At 37.5% G+C, this 24,923-nt stretch overlaps 1 protein-coding gene across 3 annotated transcripts; it reads left to right on the plus strand.

The window, feature by feature from the left end:
• The first annotated feature begins 851 nt into the window (after positions 1–851).
• ahcyl1 (adenosylhomocysteinase-like 1) lies at positions 852–23,472 on the plus strand. 3 transcript variants are annotated; one of them, XM_027167321.2, is made up of 17 exons: positions 852–1,320; positions 12,204–12,321; positions 14,237–14,380; positions 14,970–15,070; positions 15,967–16,069; positions 16,382–16,476; positions 16,699–16,805; positions 16,984–17,100; positions 18,080–18,143; positions 18,263–18,351; positions 19,328–19,398; positions 20,395–20,489; positions 21,336–21,434; positions 21,522–21,590; positions 21,687–21,765; positions 21,862–21,982; positions 22,706–23,472. In XM_027167321.2, exons 1-17 carry the CDS (start codon positions 1,141–1,143, stop codon positions 22,710–22,712), a joined length of 1,659 nt encoding a protein of 552 aa, XP_027023122.1. In that variant the 5' UTR covers positions 852–1,140; the 3' UTR covers positions 22,713–23,472. The 3 variants fall into 3 exon arrangements, with proteins under 3 accessions (XP_027023122.1, XP_027023123.1, XP_047679061.1); XM_047823105.1 differs by lacking the exon at positions 852–1,320 and adding an exon at positions 8,014–8,055; XM_027167322.2 differs by lacking the exon at positions 22,706–23,472 and having other exon boundaries at positions 21,862–21,986.
• The last annotated feature ends 1,451 nt before the right edge of the window (positions 23,473–24,923 follow it).

Here is a 24,923-nt window from a genome sequence, read left to right on the forward strand (position 1 = left end):
ATCCACTGAAACCGGTATTAATGGAGGCAGTAATCGTACATTATTAACAGTACATATTTCATGATTAAAACATCTATCTCCACAGATAAAAAAGGAGGTAAAGCCACATTTAATGGCCACGTACAAATCGCTAGCAAGCAAAACGACAAGCTATCAATGCTGTGTTGAGCAAAACACGTTATTTGGCCATACCGTGTCTAAAATGTCAGTTATTCAAAAAAATTGTTTAAAAGCAACATCACTATCATGTGTTATGGACCTGTGGTATGGTACCTGTGGAAATAAACACCTGTGTTATGGTACCTGTGGTATGGTACCTGTGGAAATAACACCTGTGGTATGGTACCTGTGTTATGGTACCTGTGGAAATAACACCTGTGGTATGGTACCTGTGTTATGGTACCTGTGGAAATAAACACCTGTGTTATGGTACCTGTGGTATGGTACCTGTGGAAATAACACCTGTGGTATGGTACCTGTGTTATGGTACCTGTGGAAATAACACCTGTGGTATGGTACCTGTGTTATGGTACCTGAGTTAATAACACCTGTGGTCTGTTCATATTGGCTGTTCTCACGTTATGGTCGGTGTGGCGCTGTGTTCCAAATGCTTGTTTTTAACCTTACATGGCTCCTTGAGGAATCGAAGATTCACATGAGCTTTGCACTTTGTTGACGTCACCAGAGTGCACACTTTATATGTATTTATATATATAGCACGGGAGATTTAGGCCGCTATTTGGGACAAAGCCTAAATTGATGCTTGCAGCAACGTCTACGATGATGGTGTGATGTAACGGAAAGCCACGCCCATCCCACGCGCTTCCTCTGCGTGCAGGTGCTTGGGTGCTTTGCCTTTAAGCCCCGCCCACAGCTGGTGCTGCCTATCGCGAGCCGGACGGAATAATCTACGTTTTCACATCAAAATCACTCCGTGGATAAATAGGTCTAGCGGTCCGTCCGTATCAACACCTTAGTTCTTTTTTATTTCTTCCTACGTCTATTTCCGTGTGTTTCGCCTCTCGTTTATAACCCATAAGGCTTAGAGGACATCACGGAAGGTTACAGTATCCGAGTCTGATACGGTGTGAAATACCGGCTGTCGCCTACATCTTATAAAGCGCGAATTAATATACAATCATGACTGATTCCGTCGTGGACGCGAAGTCGGAGGTAAAACAGGCCAGTAAAGAGTTTAAGGAGAGTGAAAATGTGGCGGAGAAATATTCAGCTCTCACTGTGTGTAAAAAGAGCGAGCCGAGCGCCGGAGAGCTGCCCGCCGCATTCACTGCGGTCAGCACACACAAGAGCCTCAAGAAGGTAAGAACAAGCTACAGCTCAGTGTTGTGTTCTGTAAACACTGCGTTGGATTCACTCACAACACCAATATAACTGCTGCTGGGACTGGGAAGATTCTCAGAAACAGCAGCTAGACCCAAAACATTCAACTTTTAAACCTAGTCACTGCAACTCAGCTGTTTGTTTGTTTGTTTGTTTACGACTATAATAAGCGTCTTGATTGAAGGTAAACATCAAGGTTTAGTTCTAACAACGAATCACAGAAGACCAGTGAACAGAAGACCTGAGCATTTCATCTTCAGACTGGGTGCTTGTGATGGATTCGAGTTTAAGTTTACGTTTCTCAAAATAAAGATACTGCATGGAGTTTTTTAATGGAAATGTTTAATATTATGGTTTTTCTAGTTTGCTTCCTAACACAGAACAACTTTCCAACAAGTGATTGTGAAAATTAACGGCGATATAATAATAATGCTCCATAATGAGACTGTGGGTTAGGATGAGGATGCAAATTTTATGGCTTTCTTTTTACAACTTCCATAAAGTGAATTAATAAGAGTATTATTATTATTATGGATTAAGAAGTGTGTGTGTGTGTGTGTGTGTGTGTGTGTGTGTGTGTGTGTGTGTATATAAAATCCAACTTGTTGGTGTCAGATGAGCTGCTTTGAGTATTTCAGACGCTGCTGATCTCCTGGGACTTTCAAACAAAACACAGAATGTTGGAAAACAGAAAACATCCTTTGAGCAGAATTTTTCCCGGCTGAAACCCCTGGTCGATGAGAGCAGAATGACCAGACTAGTTTGAGCTGAATTAAGGATACAGTAACTTGATTAATTAAGCACTCTTTACAACCATTGTGAGCAGAAAAGCATCTCAGAACACACAGTGCACCAAACCGTACTAAGATCAGCCAAGAACAAGAATCTCAGGCTGTCATGGGTGCAAACTCACTGAAACAGTACAGTTGAAGACTTGAACAAGTATTTTCCCTAATCTTCAACTGTCTAGTTCGGGTGAGTCTGTGCCCATGATAACCTCAGATTACTGTTCATGACTGACAGGAGTGGAACCTCATCCTGAGATGCTTTTCTGCTCTCTTATCAAGAAAGCATTTCCATTCTCAGGTGTGTCACTCACTCAAACTGTTTATGCACCATTCTTTTGTAAACTCTAGAGACTGTTGTGTGTAGAATCAGCAGTTTCTGAAATACTGAAACCAGCCCATCTGGCACTCTCAAAGTCACACAGATCATAGAGCTGTTCGGATGTCTCATTTAATATTAATCTCTTGCTGTGTATCTGCAATATCTACCATTTTTGTCTTTTAGCAGACATTCTGTCATTTAGCAGACATTCTGTCATTTAGCAAACACCCTTATCCAAAGTGACTTATAATTCATTTCAATTTATACAACTGAGCAATTGAGGGTTAAGGGCCTTGCTCAGGGGCCCTGCAGTGGCAGCTTGGTGGCCCTGTGATTCAAACTCATGACCTTCCGATCAGTAGTCCAACAGCTTAACCACTAGGCTATGACATCCCACTCTACCCATAGCTTTGTTTAGGTTTCTAATCGCCAAACTTCTTCTGTATGGGAGACCTTGCAGAAACTGAGTGTAAATGCAGTTTTAGTCATTGCACAGTTGACTGAGGAGTACCACAGTCAAATATTTTTATTTAAATTTTAAACGTTATATTATGTCACTTTAACACACTTATCACACTATACCAAACCTGATTTGCCTTAATACGTAACATTCTTGATCTGTAACACACTATACAGCCCACGAGTTGTTCTTCCCCAAACTGTTGCGACAAACCTGGAAGCACACAGTTATATAAGATGTCTTTGTATACTGTAGCTTTACAATTTGCCTTCACTAACTTCAACTAAGTCTTTGAGCTTGATCTTGTTCAGTGCCACTGTGTATAAAATGAGGTCCATTAAGACATGCTTTTATAAGGTTAGCATGGAAGATCTTGAGTGACCTGCATAGAGCCATGTCCTCAGCCGCAGAGAACACCAGATGAAGTGGTATGCCAACAACCCTCCAAGACCTCTTTACCCACCATCAGTGCCTGACCTCACTAATGCTCTGGTGGCTGAATGAACATCCATAGCCATGCTCCAAAATCTAGTGAAAAGCTTTCCCAGAAGAGTGCAGGTCATTATAACAGCAAACAGGGGACTATATCTGGAATGGAATGCTTGAAAAGCACATATCACTATGATGGTTCATCGTTCACAAACATTTGTGTATAGAATATATAGTATACCTTTCTTTTTTCTTTCTGATAGATAGATAGATAGATAGATAGATAGATAGATAGATAGATAGATAGATAGATAGATAGATAGATTGAAAGCAAGCAAGCATACAAACTCGCAGTTTATATAAGTAAATATTACCCTGCTGGCATCTAATTAATGCAACAAGTGTCCAGAAGCTTGTGTGTGTATGTGTGTCCACACGCACCCATGTGTCTGCGTGGGTGTAATAACTCCACTTCTTAGCTGGTTACACAACAGATCCAACAGCAGAATCCTTTAACATTCAGTGCCACATGTTTGCAGACTGAGTGAATTCATATATAATAAAGATGTTACCAACAGTCTTATAAGTTGTGACCTTTATTACACATAATGTTTCTGAATCAAGAAAGGAATAAATCATTACTTTTGTAAAGCACTTACAAAAGCAGTAAACACCCAAATCCCTGTTAGTTTGACTTTTACCTTTGTAACAATTAGACATATTCATTGTGTGTTTAATATAGAACTAATAGCTACCTTGTCATATAGAAGGGCTACGTTTTTATTTTCACCCCTGAATAACCAGCACTAATTTACAACAAGTCTATCAAATAACATGGAGTCCAAGACTTTCTAAACCTTCAGGCAAAAAGCTTCCCCATCACTGTTCTGAAAATTACAGGGGCCTTAACAAAACACACTGTTTCCTTTGTAAGCATTAGGCCTATTCCCTTTCATTACAAGAACTGAGGGAGATCATTTCTGACTTAGTATAAGCAGTATTGTTGTGATTTGGATGAGTTGAACTTCAACAAGGGTGCAGTTTTGGTAACAGAGAGAGAGATAGGGAAAGAGAGAGAGAGAGAGATTGAGCGTTGCATTGAACTAAGAAATATGACACACGGATTCACATGGGAACATTTTCCCCTCAAACTTCTCAGACTGAGAGTTGGAATAAGGCCATAGTCCAGCTCTACCTACTGAGATCTCATCATTGACCTTGACCTTGCTTCAGATATTCAGATTTCTACTGGCACCAAAATCTGTGTCTTTGTTTTTTTTTTGTACAGCAAGGTCAACTCAGTTTAGAGATATTAAATTAGATTTGGCTTGTCCACCTCTTCCAAAGCTAATATGTAATGTTTTCTAGGGTTGGGAACAGTAAAACAACATTCCTCATATCTTCAAAAAACTGTTTTAACGGTAAATTGTCTCTTGTCATTCAAACTTTTAGTCTTTAGGGCAGATATTGAATGCAATGTATTGGAACTAAATAGACCTATTATGTTTTGGGCATAAGGTTTCAAATTTACAAGCTTTCTTTAAAACCTGAGGTTTACTTAGCTATTAGTGTTCTTTCACATTGTAAGTAGTCATTTGAGATGGTCTAGCGCCTGCCTCATTTCATTAATTCATGGAATTCCAGAACTGCTGAACACAGAGAAAGTCTAATAACTTGTGCAGGTTTGAGAGAAAGGATGTTGATGCTTACTCATGGCATGTTTAATAGGCACATTATAGTTATTAAAGCTGTTTTAGACATAGAAAACCCTAACTGACAGATTAATTGAAACTTAATCCATATTAATGAATTTAAAAAACATTTAAGGGTCAAATCAATAGTAGTAAACAACAGACTCAGGGATGTTGGTAAGCTGGTGTTGTAGGCAGAGAATCTGGGGCTGTAACAATAGAAGTAGGGCTGTAAAGGCACCAAGGGTTCCAGGTTAAAACAGGGTCAGTGAAGCAAGCCATTGACTCTGGGAATTCACATGCCTGGAAGTCAGCAAAGCATTCAACTCAAACGCTTGTTGGTTGTGATCCTTTATCACTACTGAAAAAAAAAATAATTCAGTCTGATAAATGAAATCTGCAGAACATTGACATGAAGATCAGAAGCTGGTAGCTCAGAGATCACCTCTGAGGTCAGCCTACAGTTAGCAGTACTCATTATTTCTGAGCCTGAATTGGACTGACTAGCAGCACGGGAGCCGAACACACACAACCTCCAAGAAGCAGAGGTTAAATAGAGAAGCTGTAAAGCAAAAAAAAGAGAATGATACCCAACTCCAAAGAGGAATTGGTGGGTCAAGGCCTTCCTCAATATAACATAACTTGTGATTCCCACATAACTGTGATTGTAGTTAATAAATAATATATAAATATTTTGAGATGGAACACAAATATCACAAATACAAAAGTTACAAATATCACAGAAAATGACCATTTCTAATTATAACCCTATAGTAAATTCCTGGAACAAGTGTCATTTAATAGTTGTTCTAGAATAAATATTTGTTTTTTTAAGCTACAGTGTACATAAACCCTCAAACCCTGTGATTGACAGGTGTTCCATCTGAGGTAAATTCTCTTGCTTTGTGCCCTGTGTTTGGCTTCAGATCCCCTGTAACTCTCAACAAGTAAACTGCATATTGATGGTGAAGGAATGAACCTTCACTTACACAGTAACTGCTTTATCACGGTGAGGGTTGCAGTACTAGAGACAATCTCAATAACACTGTGTGTAAGACAGAAGAATTCATCCAGTGTCTGACTTCAGTCCATCAAAGACTCATTTACAGCTAGAGGCTGTTTCGCATAGCTACATGCATGCATGTTTTTCGATAATGGGAAAAAACCCACTGGGGAGAACCCACGAGAACCTGAAATTAAGTCGGTTAGACTTTTATTAAAATCCTAAGCCGTAGATGAGTTGACTCCAAGATCATGATGTAATATCCCTGGTGATATGGACACTCCATACACAGGGATTCATACACAGCAAATACTGCAAAACATTAAAGACAGAAGTGTATATGAATGAAAATCTTGTTTTAGTAAAACAAATGCATTACAAAACAAACACAACAGTGCTAAAACTAATGGCCCCATATATACCCTAATTACATAGACTAGGATTAAGTTCACTAGCATCAAGGTTATTTAGACAGCAGAAGTGTTTTAAGATACTGAATCATTATAAGAAGCACCATATAGTATGTAGATAATTAAACATAATTAATTGAAAGCCAAACCTGGGTTGTGCAAGAATAAATTCAGAGAATATTATTATCAGTAAAATTTTCTATCTGCAAATGGGGCTGATTGGGAGATTTTTTGACTCATTAAGTCATCAGTGTTGGAGAAAGTTTTAAAGACTTCAATACCACTGAAATACTTTAGATCCCTGTAAAACCTCAGTGCTCCAAAGTTTTAGTTCAAGCTCTGGATGGACAAACATTTGGCAAAAATGATTAGTCACTCATTACATCATGTATTGTCCACAACATCAGAGCTGTTTGCATTGTCCATTTTGTCTAGTTGTGTCTTTTGTCTATCAGATCTTCACCTTGACTATTGTATTTCATGTCTCTTAACATATTGCTTAATGCCTGTGGTTTGTTTACCTTAATTGTTTTCAATGAGCTGAGCCTTCATCTCTGTGTCTGCCATTCATGACAGTTTAATTTAGTTCACTTTAGCTTAGATGGATTTTAAGAGGCAGCAGAGCATGAAAGCCTGAGGGAAGATGTTCTTATAGTCTAGCATAAATGACCCTGATGCTGCAGGCACCTTTTTGCACTCACTTGCAAGAAAAACTAAATGCCATGTAGTCCACGGCATGAGTCTATGCAAATCACCAGATTAAACTGATTCATTAGACGTTGCGCTTTCTACCTGCAGTAGCACTTTATGTCCGAGTGCATTGTACAGAGCCTATAACACAACACATGTTTTTGTGGCTGCCACAAGGACATTTCTATATTTCATAATCATATCACTTGTTATATCACTTTTATGTATTTTCCAACTATGGTTTCTACATTGAAAGCCCAAGGCATGGAATTATGCTAAATGGCTGAATACAAGAACAGTAACAGATATTAACAAGGTCACAGTAACTAGATCAGGAGCATCTGCTCAACATGACCTTGGCTTTCTGCTAGTGCATCGCTAGCTTCTGTCTTTACACCTTGGAGCCTGGGAATTTGAAATAACACCACAGTGGGTCAGGCCTGTTTAAAGAAAATGGAATTGCATGTATATGTGTGTGATCCAAATGAAATGCTTTATGCGCAACAAGGTTTATTTGCCCCTGATTCCTTTTTTATTAGCTCCTCAGCAGGAGAGGTTTGAGGTTTAATATTTCTAAGTCACTCAACTGCCACAAACTGACATACCTAGAATTTGCATAGTGGAAGAGGACCAGAGTATAACCACAGCAGGTAAGTGAGAGATGGTACGTTTGTGGTTTTGTATTTGTGGTTTTGTGTGTGAGAAATGATGGCAGAGTGGAAATGAGTGCACTCGATTCAGGAATGGTATATTGCAACTTGTATCCCTCATTTCCCACAGATATTTTAGTCATAAAGATCATTGTCCTCAGGAACCTCCCCCTGTGGGAACGTCATGTTTATATATAATGTTAAAGTTATACAAGAGTGAGTACAGGAGTTAGACCTTGCAGCAGGGAACATGGATGACTGTGATCATATGCAGGTATGTGTTGATATCTTGTGCTGCATCTCTGAAATGCAACTAGAATGCAAAGTTATTTCTAGTTATTTAGAAATGAGGCATTTAGTGCACCACAATTAATTATTAGGAACTTTGGTCCACTAACTTTAGATAGTGGACTAACAGACATTGAATAAGACCAGGCATGTTGAATCAGCCAAACCTAATTAGATTTTCAGTTTCCTTGAAATGAGATTTTCCTCATCAGCTGAGTTATACAGTTGTACACTTAATGAGCAGGTTTTATTACCACCCAGTGACAGTACATTTATCACATGCCTCTTCCTTGTCAAACTATTGTTTTACGCTAATCTCGATGAATGAAGCTTAATAAAATTCTCTAAATCAGCATCATTTAATTTGGTCATTTATTGTGACTGTTTTTCTTTCATTAGTACAACTTTCTTTTCTTTAAGCATGGGAACACCAGACTTCAACCCAAAGTCATGGATTTCATTTGTTAAGCCTTAAGCTGTATGTTATGTCAACTTTGCACAAAATTACCTGCAGTTTTGACTCAAAACACCTCTAGCTTTCTCTTGTTTTTATCCCAATGACTAAACCAACCATGGAATTAAAAATATTTACACATATATTTATGTACTGTTACTGGGATTTTAGACTATTTTAGTCCATTTCTTCCTTTTCCTTCTCTGCAGACATGGAAGCCAAACTTTTACCTCTATTTAGTCATGTCTCATGTCTGAAGGCTTTCTACTTCTTGTCCACACATTTCTCTGAATCGGAAAAGTCACCGTACTTTTATGCAGGACTACAATTTGTTTATAGTAGAGATATCACATTCGATTAGATAACGACAGCTGGTTTAGGAAAACCACACACATTCATATTTAGTCATGTAAAGGTCACAGATCTCCATGAACTGTTACTTGAAATTCTGAACATGGTTGTGTAAATTTGGTTGCACACAAATGGCATGATATGTGGTTACTGCCATTATTGTCAATTTTTATTTTTTTTAATGATCAGCATTATGGACGCATGCCCTATGATATCAAGATGACGATGTCTCACTCTCTCTCAAGTGATAGCTTCATGTACAATTATCCTTGTTATGTAACCATCATCTCTTTTATTTTATTTTATTTTTTTTAGTCTTAGTCTTTTATAGATCAAACATTCAGTTATGACTCCATAACAGCTCAGACGTGGCTGGAATCGATTTTTTTGTATTTTTCTTTACTTCACAATGCCCTTTACAGCCGTTCATTCGTTTTTTAATTAGTTTGTCTGTTCATTCATTCGTTCTTTCATTATCATTAACCACATCCCCCTGGTCAGCATTTCTGTAGCACTGTAGTAGTAACCCTGAAGAAATTCACATGGAGACAAGGAGAATGTAAACTGTGGCACAGAGTATAACCCAAGCTCAGGACCATGATTAACTTCTTATTATGATGAGTCAAATGTGTTCGAAGAGTTTGAATCTAAACAGGTATAAATTCCTGCCCAGGACCGGCAGTAAAGAAATCAAAGTTCAGTACTATGTGAACTTTACACTGCAGTGTATTGCTTTTCCTGTCAACTCCTTCTCTGTCTATTAGATATTGGTGTATAAAAAGTACTTCTATAAATGAACAGCACTACACCTACAGACTATATATAACAACATATCTAGAAAAACAAAGGAAATAAGTGTGGAATGTGTGTCAGATGTCATAGCATCTCTGCATATATCCAAGCAAGATCCAGTTCAATTCTAATAATATCTCTATTTGATTGTATGAGATGAATAAATGATCACTAATGACTAATATATGAATAAGAACACTTAAAATTCTAAACACTGAGATTTTCACACTAGTCTTGTCAGTTTCATTTGTGTATCTGGGATGCCAGTGAATGTTCTGTTACTCAGCAATGGACCTTTTGGTTCCTATCCATATTTTCTAGTTAGAACAAAGCAGCAGACATTCAGGAGATACTCGTCCAGTTTTCTTACTTCAAACTTTAATTCGAAACTTTTTGCAACATTTTCCATTTTACCCTTCTACTGATTAAGTCAGAAATGGGTTGTACGATTTCATTCATTCAGACTTGATTGTGTGTCTTTAGTAAAGCTTTCTCATCTCTGGTTGCAAGTTTAGCATCAAAGACTGCTTGAGTGTTTTCTTTCTTATTACGAAACCTGTGTAAGTGCATGGCAGGCCAAAATCGTGTATGCTTGTATGTTTGCACGTTTGTTTGTAGTAGGCTTGCATATTTAGTTTGACGCTTTCAGTTCTGCTTTTTGGTTTGCTTCCTGAAGCCGTAGTTTCTTTGGCTAAGACATTGGTGTCGGATGTGTCCTTCCTTGTAAAACTCCATCCTCAAGAGTGGATGAGCCGTTAGTAAACAAGCTTAAATAAGGATCTCTTTGTAGTATGTTTCCAGGTTTGTCACACTCCACACACTCATGGTCATCAGGCATCATCTTCAATTAGAGACTGGAAACAGTGGCTTTTTCAGTACTGATGCCCGGTTCCCCATCTGCTTGCAGTTACTTGTGAAACTCTGTTCAGCTGCACAGGGGCATTTCACAACTAGCTTTTTGTTTAGTGCTAGACCACGGACTAGCTTCACACCCCAATAAATTATTTGTAAATATTAAAGATAGAGGCCAAAGCCTGAAGCTTCTTGGGCAGTTTTGCTGAGTAATAACACATAGGTCTTAATGTTCTTGGGCCAACATTGCTGTCATGCAGCCATTACAATTGTGTGACCAATTTGAATTGCCTAAATTTGAGGTGGGTTGTTTATGGACAATTATGTTTTTCCAGAAGAGGTATGGACTTTATATGTCTTCATTAGGTTCCTGTTTTTTTTTTTCAATGGTGCCTGCAATTTTTTTCATGTTTGGTTCCATGTTTGGACTAAATATATTGCCTAAATTTGAATTGCCATTTCCCCAAAGCAATAGCATTGCTGTAAGCTGGCACTTGCTTTGGATGCATTCTTTCTGAATCACCAGCTTCCTGGAGCTTTTCTGGACATGAAGTGTTTCTATTTGTTATTTGCAAAGCTCCTTCCTATGAATGTCCTGGAGAGATGAATCAATTTTGTTTCAGTTGTGGACATGACTTATTCAGGAGTGATCTATCTCTCTCTCCTGGATCTCAAGCTAATGCTTTAACCACTTCTGCTGCATTCAGCAATGTAGACATTTGTTCACTTTTCTTTTATGGCAAAAATTCCTCAATTTAAATTTCATGTCCTCTATGTTTCATGTCCTCTTTTAAAAGTGTCTGCTGATAACATCTGACTTCTGTTTGCCTTTAACAAAGCATTTCGTCCACTATGACCAGTTGCTCTCTGGGTTTGGTTCTAGAGTTCAAAGCAAAATCTTACAAAAGAAGCACAAGAATTGTGATAGTAAGACAGCAAAATAGAAAACAGAGCGTTAAATTAATTCACGTAGCACTTTCACATAGGAGTATTAATCCCAAAGGAATGCAACTGCAGATGTCGGCAAAATATCAACTATTGCTAACTAGTAGTGACGCCAGTTGTGTACAGCGATTTAATTATTTACTGAAGTTATTTGAGTGATTGGGTTAGCTGGATTTTGGACACATGTCTTGTCCTTGGTTGGCTCGACAATTGTTAGATTTTGGTGTATAAAGAACGATGTGCAAGAACTGACTTACAAACAGCTGGTAAGAGTCACAGCTCCTAAAACTCAGATAGACTATGTATTTATTTGCACCTGACTAAATGCTTACAGAGTACAGGCAGATGGGTTCAGGTAGCCCAGTAAAGTATAAACATCTAGCAAGGCCTTCAGGTATATATTTATACAAAATGGATCTGTATGCAGTAATCCTTGCCCACAGCATACACTGTTTAAAACACTTATAGGAACTGAAACAACTGGCTCATGCTACCCAATAATACCCATATTTTGCACTTTTGCCACGCAATGCAAACCATTACAATACATGGAACAGATAGCACTCAGGTTTCAGGGTCATGTTTTCACCACTGTATACTAAACTTTACCTAGTAGTTCATTTAGATGCTGTTACTGAATAACTCTAGCTGTGGTACTTTTAAAATAATGACCCTTTTGTCACTTGTTAATAGGATCATTTGATCATTGATTAACTTGGCAATACTTTTTGACCCTGCAGCAGATTCAGTTCGCCAACCAAGAGGATAAGCAGGAATTCAGCAAGTTCCCAACAAAGACGGGCCGCCGTTCCTTGTCTCGCTCCATCTCTCAGTCATCCACTGACAGCTACAGCTCTGGTGTTAACACACTCACATATCTTACTGCAAATTAACTGCCTCTAAATTATATAAAACTGTGATTTCAAATCCAGAGTCTCGGCAATATAAAATTTTGCTCTTTCCAAGCACCAAGTTTACCTGATTAAGTGGCAGTTCTGTTTATGTGATCAAATGATATGAGATTAGATCCCAGAACTACAGAAAACCACTGTTGGGGCATTAGTTACTCCAAGGGCACCTTTAATGCTTACTCTGTGCTCTGATTTGAGCTTCCTTCCTTCCAAGTTGGCACCTGCTTATCTTTAGTTATTTGTTTTTTTCCAAGTTGGGATCTGCAGAATGACCTGATCTAAAAAAGTATGTTTGATTAAACAAATTGCTTTGGTCTTTATTTTTCCTTTGAAAGCCTGGATAGAGCAAAATCATAGACATTTATGGTCTCCATGACAACTGGATTGTGAACACTGATATAGTTATGTATAATATATATGGGAATGTAAGATAAAGCGTAATGCTTGGATTATATACTACTTATATACGTATCAAGTATCATTGAAGTTGTTTTAAATGTTAAAGCAGTCACTGTTAGGCTGTGGCTTAATTAGTGATTAAGACTGATAAGAATAGATTTGCTAAAGGACTTAAAGGTGGGGTCTCCGGTTTTTGAAAGTTAATGTTGACATTTGAAATCACCAAAACAAACACGCCCCTAACCCAAATGGGTTCCACCCCAGTATTGATAGCTCCGCCCACACATACATACGTAACCCAGGCAACTAGCTTAAAGAAATGTGTCTATCATAGCTGAAGGGAAAAACAATACGATTGTAGATAAACAAACAAGCAAAAATGACACACAAGCATAATCATGCAAAGGACGGCATATATTAGTTCTGTGAAACAAAGCAAAACCAACGTTACTCACCTATCGAGAAGGAAAAAAGTGACCTCGGGGTCTTAAGTAAAGTTGGCCGCATATTCACAGATTGGAGTTGCCCGAGTCAATAAATCCTGAGCTAAACGCTGTTACTAGCAAAACGCGGTTGTAGCTGCCTCTCTACATTACTACGATAGAAAAGAGGTGTTATATGTGTAGTAACCACGTTTAGCTCAGGAGTTATTGACTCGGGAAACTCCAATCTGTGAATATGCGGCCAACTTCCCACTCCTTAAGTTCTCTCCAGCGCTGGAAAGCTGATCCTATATTAACACATCCTACTTCTTGCCTTATCGTAAGCCTTTCTTCGCTTTCTTTCTTTGTTTTTATCCTCCATGTCAATGTTAAAACCGCTTTCTTCTAATGTCACACATGTGCACTGCCCATAATGACAATGATTTTTGTTTTGAATTTTGTGTATTATTCGGTTTTCTGAAGCATTTCTCAAAAATCGGAGACCCTGCCTTTAAATAGAATTTTATGTATATTAATGAGGCATTAAAAACAAATCTAATGCATAAACATTATACATTTTTTTGATAGTGTATACAGTGTACAATATTTATTAGAATATAAACATTAAACTAATTAAAAGTTTTGTTTTAAAATGTATGATTATAGATAGATAGATAGATAGATAGATAGATAGATAGATAGATAGATAGATAGATAGATAGATAGATAGATAGATAGACAGATAGAGTCCTATGCAAAAGTTTAGGAACCCCTGACAATTTCTATTTTAGTTTCATCTAATTTCATTTTGATGCATATTGCACATTTTCTGTTAATCCAATAAACCACATTTCACTACTGAAATATTACTGTGTTCTTCAGTTATTTGATAGATCAAAATGAATTTGATTGAAATTGTCAGGGGTTCCTAAACTTTTGCATACGACTGTAGATCAATAGATAGATCCTTTATCTGTCTTAAAAAATGATGTTGCGACAGTATGACTGCTGACATTTTGTCCCTGTGCACTGATCCTGTAGCTGCCTCGTACACTGACAGCTCAGACGATGAAACAACTCCTCGAGAAAAAACTCAGCTCAACTCTAAAGGTAGCAGCGACTTCTGTGTCAAAAACATAAAGCAGGCCGAGTTTGGCCGAAGGGAGATCGAGATTGCGGAGCAAGGTGAGTCTGTCTCTTACATCCCACTTAATAGTTCTAGTAGTCTCTAAAAATTGCACTGCATATACAACACACATACTGGTCTGTTTATAATTAAATTGTCAGAATAATTATTGTCATCTATTAATAAAGCCTAAACATGGGTTGTTATATCTATGTTACATTTCTGTTTCTGCACTGTACTGAGAATCCATGCTAATACCTTAGTTCCTGTGAGGAATGAACATGGAATAAAGCTAAGAAATTTGTATTGTACTTCAAATTATAGTGACGTATAGTGCTCTCCTGTTGACCCGCCAGGACCGTTTAACAGCTGCTCATGGCAGCAGTATTTAGTTGTACTTATTGTTTAGCTCCCTGTCTCCATACATGTGTTTAGAACATGAATTTCTCTTTTAAAGCTTAAATAAGAAACACTTCTACATGCGGACAAGTGAGCAGTAAGCAGGACAAAAGAGTCAAAGCTTTATTTAACGTATGAATCAGATTTTAGCCAACCATTATTGTTATTTGAATTACGTAGTCTATGACTTATTGCAGTCTGATCCTATGTCTCATCATAAAACCCATGGGTCTGTCTCATTTTCCACAGACATGTCTGCTCTGATCTCATTGAGAAAGAGGGCTCAAGGAGAGAAGCCTTTAGCTGGGGCCAAAGTGGTCGGCTGCACCCACATCACCGCGCAGACAGCGGTATGTTCTGCTGAGCTGCTTCTGCAAAGAGCCCTCTTAGCTTAAGTCTCCTTCTTCATTCAGAAATGTTAAATGAAAATTTGTTTGCAGCGTTGAGGAAGCTATTTTGAAAATTAATATATTAACATAATTAATTGACTGGCTTTACACTGTGATTTTTGACTTGATTTGTCCTGTCAGAAATTGTTAATTAAAATTGTATTAAAATTATGACTGATGCTTCTAATTATAATATGATTCTTGCTTTAAAGACCCAATGGAATGGCAATGTAGGAGTAAGCAAATCTCATGGGACAGGTACAAATATAATAGAGGCCATAAAGAAATTAAACAAAGCATGCAAAGGATGGAAAACTGTCCTTATTGCTTCAAGCTCCATTTTCAGCCTCAACACGCCCGAAGCTGATTGATGATATAAGCAGATGTCATTTTTCTTAATCAATTTGACATGAAGAACATAATCACATAGTTTGTTAAAGACCTGTCCTAAGATTTTACTAATCCTAAAAAGCTGCAGAAATTCCACAGTCTTAAGCCAGCTAAGCTGGAGCCAGAACATTATTTTGATAAAATATAATAGCTATGCTCTAAGCTACTGAGATTTTTTTTTTATTGTGCAAAATTTAATTTCCATGCTTTGTTAAGGGTAACAAGGGTAGTTTTCTATTTTAACCCACTGAGTAAGTTGCCGCTAAAACAACAGTCATCAAAAACAGTTTGGGAAAATACCTGGCTAGTTAGTTTTGCCTGTAAAAGTAGAAAAGTAGCTTGTTACTAGTGGCATCAGTACAGTAATTCTAGCTACTCCTCGGCACATTTTATTTAATTAGGTCCCAATTTACAGGCATGGATATTCTGTGAATGTTTCCTAATGAGCTTTTATGTGATTTGTTCAGGTCCTGATTGAGACGTTGGTGGCTCTAGGTGCTCAGTGTCGTTGGGCTGCATGCAACATCTACTCTACTCAGAATGAGGTGGCTGCTGCCTTGGCAGAAATAGGTAATGCTTACTTTATACTTCCCTGTAGAGTTCATTTGCATGCAGTAGAGCAAAGTAAACATTAAATTTTACAGTGCTTTGGCTCCATGTGACCAGAATTTGACCACGACTGCACTAAAATCTTTAAGTCTATTATGCCTATACATCCATTTAAGCACCTATCACATGGAATGCATGTGATGGCCTGAGCTGTGTGGGTCACACCTACTTAGAATTCAAAACATTTTTGGATGCTTTATAATAAGGTTGCTGTGTAGCCAACTTTATATGTTTGAGGTAAACCTGTTTAAATATTGTGCCTTCTTTTAATAGGAGTGGCTGTATTTGCCTGGAAAGGAGAGTCTGAGGATGATTTCTGGTGGTGTATTGATCGCTGTGTCAACACAGAAGGCTGGCAGGCAAACATGGTACACGGTTCTTTTGCTTTGACCAGTCAGAACATTTCTTAATGTGCCGAATGCCTTATATTGAGCTGCAGAGATTTCAAGGATGAACGAGTTATTTTTCTTAATATTATTATTAAGAATAATAATATTAAGCACCCAGTGATAGTGATTAGTATTTTTTATGCTTCCAGGACTGAATGCTGATGTTTTGACTGATTGCATAAATTGTTGTTGTGCTAACAGATCTTGGATGATGGTGGTGACCTCACACACTGGGTATATAAAAAGTACCCCAGTGTGTTTAAGAAGATTCAAGGAATTGTGGAGGAGAGCGTCACTGGAGTTCATAGGTGAACATTTGCTCAATACCATATTGCATAGCAGCCAAGGAAAATCCTTACATTATGCCCAGTATATCAAAATTCTGAGCTGAAATATGTGAAACATTCTCCTTTGAATGTCTATCAAAAGCAACAGTAATGTATTCACCATTCACCATGCTTCGCTATGACCCATTCATGTTTTCAGACTTTACCAACTCTCTAAAGCTGGAAAACTGTGTGTTCCTGCCATGAACGTCAATGACTCTGTCACCAAGCAGAAGTTTGACAACCTTTACTGTTGCAGGGAGTCCATCTTGGATGGGTAAGGCTTTTGGAGACTACTTTGCTGGATTTACCAAATGCCTGATTCAGGATTATTTGGGAGGCATTTGATCTGTAGTATTGACCAAATTTCTACAAATTAAGACAAATTAATTAATTCCCTGGATAGTCATCTCAACATTTTTGTCACCAGGAAATATTTTATCTTCAATACTCTTTAATAGTTTTATCTTTAATACTCTATGGAACCATCTTATTACAGATAGATTTTATGAAATTTTCTAATATTAGGCACATTACTCAGATCTGTACAATAAAATCCTAGCTATTTTTTTTGTAGCCAAAGAGCTTTTTATTTATTAACTTTCCACTGACAGAACATATGATGTCCAAGTTGACATTTATATGCAGACATGTTTTTCATCTCAAGTGACCTCTTAAATAAAGTAATAAGCACAATTACAAGTATTTGTATTAACTTATAGAGAAAACACACTATATTATGACCCTCTGTACCTTTGTATCTAATGTGCAACCAATGCACACTACTTCCACACTAAGTACATTTACATCTGTGTTATTAAACATTATTCAGAGCCTCATACATACATAAATGGACCACAGTGCTGCATAGATGTTTATTTGAGCTCAAAATGTATTTGTTCAGGTTTTATGCTGCAGTGGCCAATGTCACATGCAAATTCAAAATGTTTATCGAACCACAGAGGCCAAGTGTCCCTTTTTATACAGGCTGCTAGGTAATTTGTAATGTACAAATTGTTTGTCTAATGGAGGGTCATGGGTTTCCAAAGTAATCACAGGTCAGTGTTGTCAGAATTTATTCTGAATTCTCCTTTACTGCTGCCTCCTACAAGTGTTCGGTATAGGATCAAGTATAATAAAAGTAAGGGAGTGATGTTAGGCACATCATCAGTGCATCATTTCTTTCTGTCACATTGTTGTGTCTCTGCTCTGACAGCACAGCACATCACCGTTATCTGTATTTTCTCTATTTTAAGTCTTAAAAGAACTACAGATGTGATGTTTGGAGGGAAGCAGGTGGTGGTTTGTGGTTATGGGGAGGTGAGTCAACACCAGCTCATTTTAAGACACATTGCAAATGCACTTCCCTTCTTGAACCTTGGCTATCTGTATGTTATATATATATTTTTTTTTAAATATCCAACATTTTCTGTGTGTAGGTGGGAAAAGGTTGCTGCTCTGCTCTGAAAGCTCTGGGAGCCATTGTTTGTATAACGGAGATAGACCCTATCTGTGCTCTCCAGGCCTGGTGAGATAGTGACATAGTGTTTTTCTTTTGATATTTTGGAAAATTTGAATTTCAATCTTGGTTTTGTCAAGTAAACACAAGGGTTGCATGTCAGTTGTGGTATAAAAATTGGAACCAGGAACAAAAGGCCTTGCTTTCATCTCTGTGTTAGCCGTGTATAGTATAATAGCAGCTGTCAAGAGACCTAAAGCTACATTAAATGAGCTGTAGGAATATCTGGCAAGTAATGATCACTCAAAAGCAAAACAAAACAAACAAAAACACATACCATGCCTCAAAATATGTTATGACCTGATGAGTCCAAGATAGATGGAGAATTATCCTTAAAGATATGTTTGGTGCAAAAACAAGGCGGTTTATAGCCATGGTGAAGCATGGCAGCATCATGCTATGGACTTCTGAAGTTCGAGAAAATGTTCAGCTTTCAGCACAATAATGACCCAAATCTCAGATTCAAGTCAAGACTTCAGAAGAAGGAGATGAAAGTTCTGGCATTCTCCAGTCAGAGCCAGGTTTAATCCTATTGAAAACTTTCATCCCCTTACAATTTGAAAGACCTGATGCGTTTTGCCAGGAGAGGAATAACGTGCCAGATCAAGATGAGTTATTGGCAAATCAATTTTTTTTTTATTTTTTTTTTAACATTTCTTTTGGTTTTTCACTGTTGGTTCTTTTATCATCGTAACAGTGGAAAAACAATCTGACAAAATGTATCATGGTTTAATTCTTTTTTTTCACATCAGGAAAAAAACTGCTATTTTAACAGGGGCGTGAAGACTTTTTACATATCGACTTAAGTTTATCATGACATTAATTAATATGTTTTAAATATTCAGATTTTACCTGTCAAAGGAAGTTAGCTTGCACATGATCTTGTCTGTTGCTAAATGTATTATTAGTATGTATAACATATGTGCTGCTGCTAAATAATACATAAATAATAGAAATATAAATCTAACATGATGTTAACTTACAGCATGGATGGCTTTAAGGTCGTCAAGCTGAATGAAGTTGTGCGTCAAATGGACATGGTGATCACATGCACAGGTAATTAACAGCTCGTGTTTTTTTTTCCATGTTCCCCTGCAACATCCAGTTCTGTTGTCTCTTGTGATTTACAACTTTAATCAGAGCTCAGTCATAGCACCCAATGTTGTTGTTTCCCGCCTTTCAAGAGTGCTTGCTGACTCTAGTGTTTGATTGAACCGTCTAGGGAAAACTGGTGATTGCATTCAGGGTCATGAGCTATAAAAGGTGAAGAGAGGGTGACTGCCATTTGTACTTTTAGAGTGCATCAATTGTGTAGGCTACTGTATATGAGAAAGGAAGCACTTTGTGCATGTATTCAGTGGCATGGTACATGGCTCTTCCATGTACCAGCTGTTCAGCAAATTTTAATCTTCATGCTAAGGATCTCTTTTGTGTGAGCAATGATAATGAACTTGATGCGATTTGACAGATATAAGCCAGTGATCCACTGGTTTGGTCACATTTCTGTTAACAGCTCCATGAAGTGCTGTTACTGCAGTGCTGTTACTGCAAGTGGATAAAATTAGTACTGCAACAAAGAGAAGGGTCAGTAGTAGGAAACTGTGTCAAGATTTATGTTGACCCATGCTCCGGGAAGGAGTATCAGGAACACAGCTTAATGGCAGAGTTGCCAAAGTTGCAGTTTTTAAGCCATTTTGGGCGAGTTAAAAAATATTCCCATCCACCCAGGTCTTGCTGATGAGAACAGTCACCTTTTGCTCTTGACCAAAGGTACATTAATCTAAAATGACTCAAAAACAAACTGGATGAACTGTTACTACATACTAAAATACTGTTATGCGGTTACTGCAAAAATTCACCAGATCGTAGTCTATGGCTTACGTGAACTGTGGTAGCCTCTCACCTCAATTTTATTTTGAGTTTACATTGTTAGTAATGTTGTCCCGCCATCCCAAAAAAAGTTATGGTCACAATCCACTGCTACTTTTAGCTGCACTTAAAAGATTTACAATATTGTTTCCTCAGTTGGGTTCATGACATTTGTTTCTGCAGGGAATAAAAATGTGGTAACCCGTGAGCAGCTGGATCGTATGAAGAATGGCTGCATTGTGTGCAATATGGGCCACTCGAACACAGAGATTGATGTGGTGAGTTATATTGCATTTTGCACCTGCACGCTTCCATATGTCATATTTTTTACTTTTTATACCGGGACCACAAGCATATCCCATGCCTTTTGTGTTTACCTGAATTATTCCGAACAATATATAGCAAGGCTCTTCCCAAGTTAATAGTGTGTGTGTGTGTGTGTCTCTATGTGTGTGTGTGTCTCTATGTGTGTGTGTGTCTCTATGTGTGTGTCTCTATGTGTGTGTCTCTATGTGTGTGTCCCTCTGTGTGTGTCCCTCTCTGTGTGTGTGTCTGTGTGTCTCTCTATGTGTGTGTGTGTCTCTGTGTGTGTGTCCCTCTGTGTGTGTGTCTCTGTGTGTGTGTGTGTGTCTGTGTGTCTCTGTGTGTGTGTGTGTCTCTGTGTGTGTGTCTGTGTGTGTGTGTCCCTCTGTGTCTCTGTGTCTGTGTGTGTCTCTGTGTCTGTGTGTGTCTCTGTGTGTGTCCCTCTGTGTGTGTGTGTATGTGTGTCTGTGTGTATGTGTGTCTCTGTGTGTGTCTGTGTGTGTCTCTGTGTGTGTCTCTGTCTGTGTGTGTGTCTGTGTGTGTGTGTGTGTGTGTGTGTGTCTGTGTGTGTGTGTGTCTCTGTGTGTGTGTTTCTCTGTGTGTCTCTGTGTGTGTGTCTCTGTGTGTCTCTGTGTGTGTCTGTGTGTGTGTCTCTGTGAGTGTGTGTCTCTGTGTGTGTGTGTGTCTCTCTGTGTGTGTCTCTCTGTGTGTGTCTCTGTGTGTCTGCGTGTGTGTGTCTGCGTGTGTGTGTCTGCGTGTGTGTGTCTGCGTGTGTGTGTCTGCGTGTGTGTGTCTGTGTGTGTGTTACTGATGTTCTCTAGGCAAGTCTCAGGACCCCAGAGTTGACGTGGGAAAGAGTGCGCTCTCAGGTGGACCATGTCATCTGGCCTGATGGGAAAAGAGTCATCCTGCTGGCAGAAGTGCTTCATCATTTCTCTTCTATCTTTTAGTAATGTACCAGAAATGTCATGAAATGATGGAAACGGCTCATTATATTCTGCTTTTAGGGGCGCCTACTGAACTTGAGCTGCTCCACTGTGCCCTCATTTGTGCTTTCCATCACAGCCACAACACAGGTTTCATATTTTTAATGAATGCTAGTAACAACATAAAACAATTAAAAGATATTGATTGATTAAGTATTGATTTTGTTTTATATCGGTATATTTCAGGCCCTTGCACTAATAGAGCTGTACAATGCACCAGAAGGCCGCTACAGACAGGACGTTTACCTGCTGCCCAAAAAGATGGGTAAAGCCAGCATTACTGGGGCAGCTTTATTATAATATTTAAACTGTGTAGCATATATGAAATAATGAAGTGTGTTTTTGTACTTCATACTTTCAGATGAGTATGTGGCTAGTTTGCATCTGCCCAACTTTGATGCTCACCTTACAGAACTGTCAGATGAACAGGCCAAGTATATGGGCCTTAATAAGAATGGACCTTTTAAACCAAACTACTACAGGTAACAGCATTAATCTCACTAATACAACGCAAATAATTAAACATTCTTAGTACAGCTTAGTGTAATTACTAGATTATTTCATGGAAAGCAGTAATAGGAAAAACATGTATTTGTCTCCCCCTACTGTTTTTAATATATATATATATATATATATTTTAAATAATCCATGACAAAATGTGTAAAGGTCCAGATACATAAAATTCTGACAATGGTTACCTTTAAAATGCTTAACCAGTAATAATTAGTTCATGGCTAATATAATTAAGTAGTAATAGTGCTTTTCTTGCAGTGCTTCATGGTACCATATACTCCAAACAGTTGAAAAAGGGAGAATAAATACATACTGTATTTCTTTCATAAATCTTTTAGACAAGCTATGTCGTCCGTTCTATACTCAAACCAGACACTGTAAATATAATAAAAATGATGTAAATTCAGTCTGTGAAAACTCTCCCCTGTCTGATCTGCTAGCTTTAGTTCTGTAGTTTCTGGGCTGAGAAGCTTATTTCTGCTATATATTATGCATAAACTCATGTGATTGGGTTCGACATGACATGACCGTGGATTTGCTAAAGAATCTGAGATGAAAAAAAAAACTAACGTAGCTGAATTACAGGGTTTTTCATATGTTTTGACCTATAAGTGACCTAGAGTACAACAACAACAACAATACTACTACTACTACTACTACTAATAATAATAATAATGTGTTTACATCTGCAGATATTAGTTTGTATGAGTCACAAAGACCTTCATCAGGAATGAAGAGACCTGCATTATTCAGCAAGCCAAGAGATTTATTTTCTATTTACTGTCCATTTCTAACAGGAAAGCTTGATTTTACGTGAATGTTCTCATAGTGTCTTAGACACTTAATAATCGATTCTCATATCTATATGTATACCAATAATTCTGCTCTTATAGCACTGCATTAGTGTAACTTATTCTGTATGAATTTATTATCTTTAAATCACATTATAAAAGGACCATATATTTTAAATTGTGCCATGTATGGGTAGTGGTGAAGTTTGAATGGGAGCATGTTTCGGGGAATTATCCTATTTTTCACTTTGATGTCATTCCAGTACTTATATTATTACACGTGTTCTATAACTAATCTTTATGCTAACAGAAAACCAAAACGTAAAAAAAAATAATGTCACACACTGAACTCATTATCCATAATTATGAATGATCTACCTGATATAATGCATTTTGTGGGTGTAATAATTACATATAAGCTTTAGGTACAGTATAAGATTTTTTTTCTTCTTGCAATTTCCAAATAATTGTTTCTTTAGCACTTCGTTTAATTTATCCTTTTAATATGTAAACAATTTACAGTTATTTTTTCCCAAATAATATTTTTAAAAACATTACATGAGAATTTTACAGAATGATTTCAGGCCTACTTTGTCTTTGTTATATATGCTGTGGTATGTATATTACTCCCAAGGGCTAGAGTGCTCAGATACTGTATACTTGTTATACACAGAGGGGGTATCAGAACAATACATAATCTACATGGCATTTATACCACTTCCACCAACTTTTTCAATAATATTTGGTGGCCTTTGACAAACTTACCCCCCACCCCCCAATTACAGTAGCTCAGTCTGAGTTATATATAATAGTAATAATTAATTACCATTAGTCATAATGTTTTAGATGATATATTGAAATCAACCAGGCAAGTGCTTATTTTAATGTTGATTTGTACTATTTTTAGGTAAAGAATATGAAATTTTACTAGCAGATATTTTGCAACACACACACACACACACACACACACACACACACACACACAAAAAAAAAATTAATATATTTAAAAAAAAAACAAATATCACTGTGATTGAGTAGACCTGCATATTTATCTACTAGTTCTTATGTGTTCACGTGTTTTATTAAATAACATTCCCTGTCTTATTTATCATTAAATGTTTATTCGGTTCCAAATCTGAATCTGTCATTTTTGGTCTTTGTTTATATTATATTACTGTTTACTATTTGATAATCATTTGTTATAAGAGAGTTGATTTTAAGTGAATGTTTTTCTTATTCATATAAACAACATTATGTTGTACAATGAATCAGTGACATTTTTGCATATTTTTCACGACTTGGTAGCACAATGTAAAATGAAAGCAAATCACTAGGATACAAAAATGTCATAACAAAACACAGTGGATGGAGTGATTACTGTTTTAAATCATTAATGAGCCTGCTGCAGCTGCTGTTGCTTATGGGTTCATTAAAGGCTGAAGATTGGAGAAAAGCATCCTGATCCTTATCTGGGTGGAGAAGGCTTTGGCCACCACATGGTCAACCATTTTGTGGAGGAAGAGAAAGCATAACAGTAATAGCCTGCTAGAGAGCAAAGAGATTGGCTTGATTTTTATACTTGCATCAGTGCTTTAAAAAAATGCCATGATAAACATATTCATGATACTGTTTTGCTGGGTAGCCTCACAACAAAACCCCAAGATGTCAGGATGTCTACCTCAGCAGAAACAAGAACATCAGCACAGGTAATGCCATGGCCTATGGAACACTTAAAAAACTTGAAAAGTGCAGGACTGTTGGTGATTAGCTTTGCCTATGCTGGCCATTGAGACTGCTAGGGTAGTTAACAGCAAGCACACCACAACCATCTCCACCAAACACCTCTAGATCTAGATTTTTGCACCTATTCTACTAAACCAGCCAGGTGTATTGATCTAGTTTTGTAAAGGTGAGGAAGCCATGACCATAGTTAACAACTTCAGCAAATTTGTATTTACAGATAATTCCCCAAAACTGTATTCTGAACCTGACTGAAGTGTCCTTTGTTACTGATGGACAAGAACATAGGCAAAGAGAACAACATCACAGTCCTCAATAATAAGAGCCGTTCGAGCAAAAAAAAAAGAAAAAGCAATTGAGAGAATAGTATAGTAAGATG

The sequence above is a fragment of the Tachysurus fulvidraco genome, chromosome 14 (assembly GCF_022655615.1).
Source record: "Tachysurus fulvidraco isolate hzauxx_2018 chromosome 14, HZAU_PFXX_2.0, whole genome shotgun sequence".
NCBI lineage: Eukaryota > Metazoa > Chordata > Actinopteri > Siluriformes > Bagridae > Tachysurus > Tachysurus fulvidraco.